Here is an 11,599-nt window from a genome sequence, read left to right on the forward strand (position 1 = left end):
TGGGTTCTTTTGAGTGGGGTGGGGGTGGAAGAGCGGAGGACATTATTTCACAGAGAATTAAATGAGTGATATAAAAATCAGCCAGCTGGGAGGAAGCAGACCGGCGGGTAAGTTTGAGTTCTGTCCTTATCTAGTGAGCACCGATGAGAAATCGTCACCACCTGTCCGCACCTTGACTCCTCCCCGGACAAAGGCAAGGCTGGGGTCTGAGGGCCCTCCCTGCCGAGGTTCCAGAAACCCCAGGTCAGACACCTGGCTCCCGCGGGAATCCATGAGCTGACTAATTTTGCAAAGGGAGAAGGCAGTTTCTTCCTCTATAAAATGGGCAACTATAGTATTTCCCTTAGAAGGTTGTAAGAAGGATTAAACGAAATGATGGACATGAAATATGTGGCACAAATGCTAAGTGCTAAATCAATAGGGTGCTTATGATTAATTGTGTAACTACCAACCATATAATTTATCATCCATGCTTAAAAGGGGGTACTACGAATAATTTTCCCCGGATGACAGGCATAAACCAGACGGACAAACCGGGACATACCGTCACCCTATCAATAAGTAAACGCTATCAGGAGATTTGGAAAAGCTCCCAATAATCGACAGAGTTAAAAAAACGTTTCACTCAAGCGTTGTGGCTTTGCGAGGCTGTGTCTTTGGCAAATCCTCAAATGGTGCCTGGACAGAATTGTGCTGGGCTCAGTTATACCCTCTCTGACACAGGTTCCTCTCAGACCCGTCCTAGGTAAATTTCCAAGACCAATTCAAGACCAAGTTTAAGTGACAAATTTACCTCCTCTCTAGCCACAAACCAGCAGACAGGCCTCCCACTGAACAATGCAGGACAAGGCTGGAGAGGGGGTGTGAGGGAAATTCGAATGTCACCCCAAAATATGCCTCCCTGACATAAAGTTATTTTGAGCTGAAGGCAATTAAGCAGCAGCTTGCTCTATCCTCTCTGCCTTCTCTGCCTAAAGGTAGGATATAAATTCTCCTTTTGCTGGAGATGACTCTAGACTCTTATCAGCCCAGAGGAATCTGCAAGCAAACTTTGTTCTATTGGTTTCCTCCCACATATTTACCTTCCTACGCTTTGCTGCCGCTTGGAAGCCTAAAACTGCTCAGCTCCGTCCTGTTATTTCTCTACGAATTTATTGTTCTTTGCTGAAGAGGCACGTAAGCCGAGTTTGAAGCCTCCACTTTGCGTTACATTTCGCTGAGGTTTCTCCCGCACCATGTACACTGCGTGCGTTAATAACTGTTTTTCTCTCGTTAATCTGTCTTTTCGTTAAAGATCCGCGGCTGAAAACCTAGGAAGGGTGGAGGTCAAGCTCTGTCTTCCCCCAGGTGCAAGGCTGGAAGGGCTGGATGGAAGAGAACTAGAATCACACTAGAGAAACTCTCTTCCGGAGCAAATTCCTACTTGGAAAAGCCTGATCTTACGTTCTGGGGATGCAGGGGAGCAAGGGGCCATGGGGCCAGGCCGTGTTTCGCTGATGGAAGAGTCCAACCAGAGCCATCCAGCTGTGAGAGCCGGAAATGGCCTCACAGAGACAGTTCGACCAGCTCACTTTGCAGGTGAAGCAACTGAGGTGGGGCTGAATAATGTGCCCAAGGACACGTGGTTTAGTATGGATCCATTAAGCTCTTTGGTTATTTACATAACACACAACAAAAAAAATTAAAAATCTTCCCTGCTAGCCTGTGGGCTCCATAAAGGGAGGGATGGTGTCCGTCATTCACCCAGGGCTGTCCCGGGCTGTGCCCCCCTCACACTGACCTACCTCACCATACACTGTCCTCATTCTGCACCTGAGCAGGCCGGGCTTGGGGACCCGGACTGACTCACCTGGGGTCCCACAGCTGGTCTTGCAACCAGCACAGAGCTCAGAACACAACAGGCCCTCAGAAAATATTTGTTGAATAAATGAATGAAACAGTGAAGTGATGGAGCCAGGATTCAAATCCGATCTGTCTGGCTCCAATGCCCAGGCGTGGCCTTCCATTTACACACAAGAACATCACCAGGGCCGCCATTCAAATACGCCCATCAAATATAAATAAATAACTGGAAGAACAAGAGTTGTAACTCATCTGAACCTGAGTTTCCTGTGGCTAAAAATAGTTTCTTCACAGAGCTGTCCTAGGGTTTAAATAAGATGTGAAAGATATGAAAAATTCATGTACCTTACTGCATATTGTAAGCTGATTACAGGACAGGCTCTCGAGTTGGCTAAAACTAGGTTTGAATCACAGGACCAACGCTTACTGGCTACGTGACCTGAGATGGGTCACTGGGCCTCCCCTGGCCTCACTTTCCAACTCTGTAGAATGGGGATGAAAATAGTACTTACTTCAGGGAATTCTTGTAAAAAGATGAAATGATATATGTATTACACACAAAGCACTTCACATTAATGAACAGAAATTACTTTATCATCTTCAAAATAAAGCAGAAAGTTTAACCAAAAATATGAAGGTGATAAAGTAAAACAAGCTATTGTTATGGGGAGTGAAAAAAATCCAAAATTAGCTATCTGAATTAAATAACGTTTTTGTCTTTCAATTCTGAATGCAGGCTAGCCTCAAACTCCTCTTCCTATGGTGTTAATTCTGATCACACATGGGAATTTCGTACACAGCGCACCTGCTGAAATTAGTATGCGAGGAAAAGTACTGGGCCTGCCCAAGTTACAGGTGTGGTTTCCTGAGCTCTTCTTTCGGAAATGCAGTGGCTAACAGCTCTTGACACTTTAGAAACTTAATAACCCGGCTATAATCCTACCAATGAGGTATTTTATACTAAGATGTGGAGCCTAAAACTGTATTCTTTTATAGAATTCTTTTATAGTTGAAGCTAAAAAAAAATCAGATGAGAAAACACCTTAACAAACATTTCTGAACATTCACTGCTCCACAGAAGTCAGAAAAGTTTACAAAGAAAACAATGTCCTAATAAACAGCTACCGTGGCAGGCAGCCTGTGGGGTCCTCAGTGATCTCCTCCTCCTGGCATTCACGCCCTGACCTGAGCCTCCTTCAGGGTGACCTGTACCATGGACGCCCTTCTAACGAGGACAACACAGCCACGGTGGTGGATACCCCTCTGAGATTAAGTTACGCAAACACTATGAATTCCATTCCGTCTTGCATGCTCTTGCTTGCTTGCTCTCACGGCAGCAAGTGCCATGGTGTAAGCTGCCCAATGGAGATGTCCATGTGGCAAGGAACTGAGGGAGGCCTCCAGCCCACAGCCACCAAGGAACTGAGGCTCTCAGTCCAACAACCCATCAGAAGTGCAATCCTGCCAACAACCACGTGAGCCCGGAAGTGGATACTCCTTCAGTCGAGCCTTCAGATGAGACCGCAGCTGATACTTTATTGCAGACTTTGAGGCAGAGGCACGAAGGTGAGCTATCCCTGGATTGCTGACCCACAGAAACTGTGAGATAAGTGTTTATTGTTCTAAACCACTGTTTTGAGTTAGTTACAAAGCAGTAATTAACAATCTATATTGTTTTTATTTATCTATATTATTTCTATGTTTTTATCTATAATACAATCATCTAGACTATTTTTAAGCTATGTTATGGTTTACTATGTCTTAGTCACTGTGATAAGCACTTTATGATAAGCACTTACATCCTAAGATATTACGTACTATTAGCACCCCATTTTACAGGTAGGGAAACTAAGGCACAGGTAGGATAAATAGCTTCCCCAGAGTCACGAGGCATAAGTGGTAAAGGTATGCTTAAGATCCACACCCTCCTCAAGTACACACTTCAAGGGGGAATGTGAGCATATGAAACCCAATTAAATCTTTAGAGGTTAAAAAAATAAATAACAACACTCTACACCAACCAAATCAAATACAGGTAGAGGATTTTGACCATGATTGAAATCTATATAACATGATGCCAACCCTCTCTCCAACGTCAAAGTCTGAGTTAAGGTAATTAATATTTTCCTGATGTTATATTTTGAAAATGTTTGTTTTGCCCAAGAAGGGTGGAAGAGCCCTTTTTACTTCCTATTGCCATGGCACAGCCTGGCAATGCTCAGAGGACGTGGCAGAGTCATTCACGTCTCATTAACTGTCAGCATCCCCAGGTTTTGATGGTGATTAGTATTTTCACAAAGGAAAAAACTCTGTCACAACTAGATTGTATTGCAAATGATCAGCAGTCCCCCAAGGCCCTTGAAATGAGTCCTAACAATAGAAAACACGCACTGAGGGCTCTACCTCCCCCCAGCACACACTCTGATGTGCACAATTATTATTACTGTAACGAGAGTGAGGCAGTCACAGAACAGGGCAAACAGGTCCCTCAGTGACACGTACGAAAAAGAGCGGGCTGTGTTGTCTGATGACATTTTTAAAAAAGGGAAAGAAAGAAAGAATACAGCCTGAAATATAAACACTGAAATCAAACAGCCTCTGCTTTAGCTATTCTGTTCTATCACAAAGCCTAATTTTTTGTTCCCTTATGTAATCGTCTTGGGGCTTGAAAAGCCTGGAGTTGTGGGGAAACCATTTAAAGCTACTGCTACTGAAGAAAAGCATGCTTTCAGCCTTGTATAGTGGTGGCCCACTGAGCTGAAAAAAACCCCAGACTCTTGCTTGGGAGTGGAGTGGAAGGAGGGATTAAAAGAACCTCATGGATGTAAAAGAAAAATTTGATTTATTTAAGAGTCAGAAATTCTAAAATTAGGGAAATAGCATATAACTTCTAAAAATTTTGCATGTTTATATTATGTAGTTTTTTTTAACATACAACATTCTGAACATTCCCAAGTAGATTAAACCATGTCATATTAGTTTAATATTGCTTCACTCTTAAGGAGGCTTAAGGGGGAAATTTTGTGCTAATTTAAGTCCGAGAAACATGACTATGACACCGGGATGAAAAGTGAAAATGGCCTAAAAACGCCTGGATTTTACACTGTAATAGGATCCAACTGTTACTATCCTGATGGAATGTCACATTTTACAACAAGCTGCCACCGACTGACTTATAATAGAAACAGGCAGAAACACAGCCAAGTAGATACAACCTTCTGAGCAGAAACTGCGTATCAGCAGTTGGATCTTAAAAACATGTCAATAGTCAAATTACTACTGAATGATAGCTTGTCTACCAAAAAACAAATTTTGGGAGAAAGAGTCTGGGATCTAACATTTGGAGGGAGAGCGAGCAGCATTGTGAAGAGGATGCATACAAAGGCGGGTGGGGGCAGCCCCACGATAGAGTAAAATGCTCTTATCTCATGTGTCACCTGTCTAAGGACTCCAGCTCTCTGGCTGACGGCCCATCATCCTGCTGTCAGGCTAGAAGGTCACATGCCAATCAGGAGAAGGGAGGTGCCAGACCAAGAAGAGCCTGACTCCCATTTGAAGCTCGAGGAAACTGAGGCACAGATCTGGCTACAAGTGGAACCCAAAGATCTTTTCATGACACAACAATGCCACTGGTCAGGCAAAACCCCTTCTGGCTAGGACAATGGTCCTCAGCCTTGACTCCCAATGAGAATCACCTGGGGGAACTTTCTAGGTGGTTCCCAGCCCCTGAGATTGAATTGGTGTGCAGCCCCAATGTATGGGGGTTTTGCAAAGCTCCCCAGGGATTCCAAGTGCTGCTAAGATGTGAACCGCTCAGCATCTTCACTGATACAAAGAATTTAAAGAAGTCACTCAAACTTCTTTTATGCCTATCAGAATATTTCATGTTATTAAAAGAAAGTCATGGAAGTAGCAAAAATCTTAAGCGGGCATGTGCTTTAAGAAAAATGAGTTTATTCACTAGAGGAGAGTAAATTTTTCTAGGATTAGCATTTTCCAACTTGGCATTCATGCAAAGCTCTATCAAATACAGATCCATGTTTCAGACAACCGAAAAAATGGTACTCGTTTCCATTACTGTATGGAACTATATTTACTGCCTGGAAACTAACAATATTATTTGAGAACCCTTAAATGTCTGGTTAGCTTGGTGACAACTGAATAAACTCTTATTCTAGGGAACCAACGAACCACTGCCAACAACCCAAAGCACATGTAATTACTGGTTCAGAGCAGCAGTGCTCTGCTTTCTCAGTAAAAAGAAAAAAGGCCCAGAAAGAACAAAGTAATGGAATATTTGCACAACAGAAAATCATCTTATTTTAATAAAAGTTTGCATTCCTTTGTAACAGTGTGGATCTCTCTAATAATATTACTTGAAATTAATGACGATACAGTTATTTTTTAGATAAACATTTAATGAACATATTCAGTATAAATTATTTACAATATTGATGATGATCTGGCTAACAAAAACAAATTTACATATCAGACCCAACTGTTATAGTTAGAAAACAGCTTTGGATGCAAATTCTCTAATAAATTGGGAGTTCAGGTCAACTTCTTTCATTCCTCTAAGACTAAGGTTAGAGAACAGTATGAACAAATGTAAACAGGTTTGACACAACCTTTTTCCTTCACACCATCTGCCGTGGTCTGGATGCTTGTGTCCCCCTCGAATTCATATGCTGAAATTCTAACCCCTGAAGGTTATGGTATCAGCAGGTGTGGCCTGTGGGAGGTGATGAGGTCATGAGGGCGGAATCCTCATGAATGGTATTAGTCCCTTTATAAAAGAGACCCGGAAGAGCTCCTTCATCCCTTCCACCATGTGAGGGCACAGCGAGAAGGCTGCGACCCGGAGGAGGGCCCTCACCCGATCAACTGTGAGCACTCAACTTCTGCTGTTTCTAAGCCACTTGGTCTGTTGTGGTGTTTTGTCAGAGGAGCCCAGCAGGCTAAGACACCATCACTCACCCAGGGGGCCCTCCAACAGACTGGTTAAGGAGAGGGGATGGCCAGACCACCAGCACAGGGACTTCTGTCAGCAACGCCGTTAAGGGTCTGCCTACGCAAGGGTCAGACACGACCAACCTGAAGTAGAATCACACTTTCACAACAGCACCCAAAGGTGACAGGCCAGCCTTAAGGAAGAATGGCCTTTAAAATAATAAAGCTGCCAGACTGAAACCTCAGAGGCCACATCTTTCCACCCAGAGGGATGGCTTCAGCTAGATGAGAAAGATCTCTTTCTAGGACGGCTTCCCAATGGCCTGCAGTCACATCTGCTCCCATCTCCTTGTCTGAGCCCATCACAGGGCTCGTCGTCTTCAGGGACTCCGACTTCCTTAGCCCAGTGGGTTTTCCCCTCTTCACCGATTGTTTACCTTTTACAGGTTCAACAGGCAAAGCTCCTATTGCCCCCATCGGAAGCCCCTGACCCTCCTAGTGGAGAGGCCAGTTTCCAACAGAGGCTCCTTTGCTCCGTCACCAATGCCACCAACCTAGTCCAAACACCTTAACGGCTCCCCTGGACAACGAATGTCAAGAACCTCCTAGGGGGTCTCCTTGCTTCCTCTCTTCTTCCCGACGCACCCTCCTTCCCTAAAGACATTCTCCACCCAGCTTTGCAATTAGCATAACATCTGAATCCCTACCATGGCCTCCAAGGTCCTCCATGGAACCATTCCCTGGCTGCGTCCAAGCTGGGCCACCACCCCCACCTCTCACTCTGCCATGGGGGCCCCTTTGTGCCCTCTGAATACACTCAGTTCATTCCTGCACCAGAACTTTCCTGTTTGCTATTCCCTCTGCCTGGACGCCAGCCACACAAAATCTACACAAGGAGCTTCATCCTGTGAGCCAAGTCCAAGCTGTGCAAAGAGGCCTTCGGGGGTCATTCAGTTCCCAGCCCCTGAGATTGAATTGGCCCCATGTTGACTCCTCTCTGCACGTCCTCTTGACCTGCACTGTCCCCAGAGCCATTCTCTGCCTCTCTCCCTCCTTCTCCTGGCCCTGGAAGGCTGACCCCATCTATGGACTGTATGGCTTGGGCTCCCCTGCCTCCTGGCTGCCAGCTGGGTTCTGCCAACGGGATCAGAAAGCCGGGCCAAGTCGAGCAGGGTATTTCTTCCCTGCCACTCCTGGCTTCAGCATCTCAATTCCACACCTTCACATCAGCAGCTCCTGCCAGGCGGCTCCTCTCCTAGGGTTCCAGCAACACTACTTCCTCCCCTTGGTCCAACACCCCTTGCTGATCCCCTCAGTCCGGGCCCAATTAATCAGTTCTTCATTAAAACCTCTTGAACCTCCAAACGTCCCTGTTAGGCCCTGATTGATATGACCCAGCCCCATCTCCTCCTTGGTCCCTCTCCATCACATTATCCTGCTTTATTGTCTCCACTGCACTTATCACTATCTGAAGTGACCCTGTTCACTTACTTTTTTCTATTGTCTATTTCCCCTCAACCACAGGCAGCTCATGGCGTTCACCACTGTCTCCACTGGGCCTAAAACAGTGCCTGGAACAAGTAAGCATTCAATAAACAGCAAAAGAATAAACAAATGAATGAATGAGACAAATGCAACAGTATGAATGGCTAGACATCAAGGTAATAAGTGCACTCTTATATAAGCTGACCTTGCTCCATGAAAGAGAGCCTAGGACCCCTAAGAAAGACTTGAAATGCTGGTTAGACCTTTGCCTCAGGCAGAGAAAAGGTTTTAGAGTAAGATAAGGGAGACCCTGTATTTGTGACAATTGTTGCTTTAGAAAGCATGCACGGAAGCTTACCTAAGCACGCAGCCACTGTAAAGCCTTTCTGAAAGTAGACGGGCATATAAATTATAAATAAATGGGATTAAGGGCACCATTCTCTGTTCTACAGTGGTGTTCCTCTTGGCAGCAGCCTTCGACTACAGTTCATTGACAGTATGTGCAGACCCAGAGCCAAGCATGGAAAGCATTGCTTTTTTAAACAGCTGCTCTCCTAATGGAGCATATCTCTCAAAGACAGGCTTCATTCTGCAACGCCTACGTTGTCCAAATTTTCTTCTGCATGCTAATTGCCGATTTGAAATAAATTCCTCCTCCCCACCACCACCACCATTGATTACTCATTATCTGCTCCCTCACCCTCCAAGTGTCTAAACTGTGTGAATTTGAAAAATAAAAAATCAACTCCCCAGGTACTGAGTGTCCCCGATGGTGGCATGTCACCCCTTCAGGGAGCAAGACTCCTCACTAAATATTCTGAAGGCCTAACAAATGGACCCCTTCCCCCCCAACACCATTCGACCAAAACTGGCCAACTGCAGGATAATGAGCAACCACGGATCCTCACCCAAACATTGGATTTCCTTCCAATGGTGCAGATTGAGAACGCAGGGACCTCGTCCTATTTCTGAACAGTGAGTCACGTCGCCGCTCAACGTCTGCTTCCCTATGAATGAGGCGACCCCCTCCTCTAATGAGTAAGGGCACGGCGACGGTTAAAGCCCCAGGGGGACAGTAGAAGCTCTCGGCCACTTTGGGGCTAATTCATCCCCTGATTATCTCCCACTCCATCGCCCCCTCCCCGCCCGAGGAAACACCCGGGGGCAGGGGCATCGCGGGGAGGCGGTTACCCCCAAAGGCGAACCCCTGACACTCCCTTGGACGGGCTGCGCGGGTGGCCCGGCAGGTGCAGGGAACCCGGGACTATAGGGGAGCGCGCCCCTACCCTCGCTGGGACAGACGGGGACCGCGGCCGGGCAGCCGGGGGCATCGCCGCGTCCCCGAGGGTCGCCTCCCCGCCCCGCCGGCTGCCCGGGCCGGCCAGGACCTCGGCGCTGCGACCTGCGCCGCCTCCTCCGGGCAACAAGTGTCCGCCCTCCGCCCGACGGCCCCACGGCACGGCCCTCACCCGGCACAGGCCGTCCACGAACACGCGCGGGTCCAGGTGGCAGGCGATGGTGGCGCTGGGCAGGTCCTGCAGGTCCACCTCCTCCATCTCACAGTCGATGAAGCTCCAGTCGCCGCCGCCTTCGTCGGCCTCGGCCGCCCCCGAGAAAGGCGCGAAGGGCCGCAGCGTCACCCCGGGCCCCGCTCGCGCCTCGGCAGCCTCGGCCGCCGCCCCGACCCGGGTCCCGGCCACGCCGTCCTCCATCCCCGCGTCCGCCTGCGCGCGCCCCCGTGCGCCCCCGTCGGCTGAGCCGGGCTCGCGCGCAGGATCCTCGCGCTCTGCCGTCAGCCGACTCCGCGGTTAACCCCCTCGGGGTCGCGTCGCAGCCGGCGGCGGTCACCGGGACTCCCGGAGAGACGGCCTCCGCGCGCCGGTCCCGCCTGCCGCCGTTCCGCGCGGCGTCCCGCCCGCCCAGCCCCGAGGGCGGAGCTCTGGCGGATTTAGCCGTGGGCCCTTTAAGGCCGGCCCCCGCTGGGTTATTGTGTTCCGCCCTTCCAGGAGGAAAAGCCAATAAGAGAAGAGGATTCTCCTCACGTGATCCTCACTCTGCCGCCCTCACTCTGAAGCCTCAATGCGGCCATGTTGGTTAGGGGCAGAGGCCTCTTTAGCCAGTTCCGCTCTTCTGACAGCTGATGCCGGCAGAAAAGCGCCAGGCAGTGTTTTGGGCGCTGGAATGATGGCTGGAGAGGCAGCGCTTCTGTGGTTCCCTTGAGGTGACGCTTTGAGGCACATAGGCCAACTTCTGTGGATTTAAGCGAGATATAGTCCTGGCTATGGCTCCGTGGCCATTGGCAAGTGGTTAGATGCTTACCGTATATTATCAGATATAGTCGCAAGTAGGGAATTGAACTAGACCATAACTACGCCTTACTTTTATATTTCAGCGTATTAGTCATTATATCGTTGTTCAAAATTTATATAATCAGAAGTAACTTTTTTAATTTCCACCTTGTACTATGTACAATAGGAGATAAAGGAAGTAAAACATTGGTTCTTGCCTTTGGAGTGTTTATAGAAGGAAAGCAGAGGTCCTTAAATAAGCGTCTCACTCTCCCTCTCTCCCTTCCTGCAAAACAGATAGAATTCTTTCACTGCAAAAGACAATGTGGGAGAGTGAAAACGTGGGTCTGAATTTCAGCTTTGACGTTAGTTACTTGGACAAGTAACCTGAATTTCAGTTTCCTCATCTGAAAAATGAGGTCATATATGGTAAGAATCCAGGAAGGGCCCAATGAAAGACAGTTCTGTTTATGTGCAGGGTTCTTTGAAAGATGTGAAATTAGACTTGTATTTTCTCCTAAAATAGGCTTACCCTCTAGTTAGGAACTGTAAGAGATTATAATAAAAAGTATGTCAACTGACAGCTGAGATTAATTCAGAACATGCCATGTGCTATGGTTGCTATTATGACAATCTCAGGGCATTTTGTGCCCTCTGCAAGCTTAAATCCAAGGGGAGTAGTAATATGCATGCAGAGATAACTCATAAAATGGAATGTGATGTGAGGACCTGGAGAAATTGGAACGATCGTATGTTGCTGGTGGGAGTGTAAAACAGTGCAGCTGTTTTGGAAAAACAGTTTGGCAGTTCTTCAAAAAGTTAAACTTAGAGTTATCACATGACCCAACAATTCCACTCCTAGATATAGACCCAAGAGAAATGAAAATGTGTGTCGACACAAAAATGTATATATGAAGGTTCATAGCATCATTATTCATAATAACCCAGAAGTGGAAATAACCCAGGTGTTCATCAACTGATGAATGGGTAAACCAGATGTCTATCCACACAATGGGAAATTATGCAACCACAAA

At 47.2% G+C, this 11,599-nt stretch overlaps 1 protein-coding gene across 1 annotated transcript in view; it reads right to left on the bottom strand.

The window, feature by feature from the left end:
* RCAN1 (regulator of calcineurin 1) overlaps positions 1 to 10,172 on the bottom strand; it is a 96,572-nt gene extending 86,400 nt beyond the window's left edge. The window contains exon 1 of the mRNA XM_046648313.1: positions 9,747 to 10,172. Within this exon, the coding sequence (XP_046504269.1) occupies positions 9,747 to 9,989 (243 nt within the window). The 5' untranslated portion in view covers positions 9,990 to 10,172. The remainder of the gene's footprint in view (positions 1 to 9,746) is intronic.
* Positions 10,173 to 11,599: the final 1,427 nt, after the last annotated feature.

Source organism: Equus quagga, chromosome 21 (assembly GCF_021613505.1).
Source record: "Equus quagga isolate Etosha38 chromosome 21, UCLA_HA_Equagga_1.0, whole genome shotgun sequence".
Lineage (NCBI taxonomy): Eukaryota > Metazoa > Chordata > Mammalia > Perissodactyla > Equidae > Equus > Equus quagga.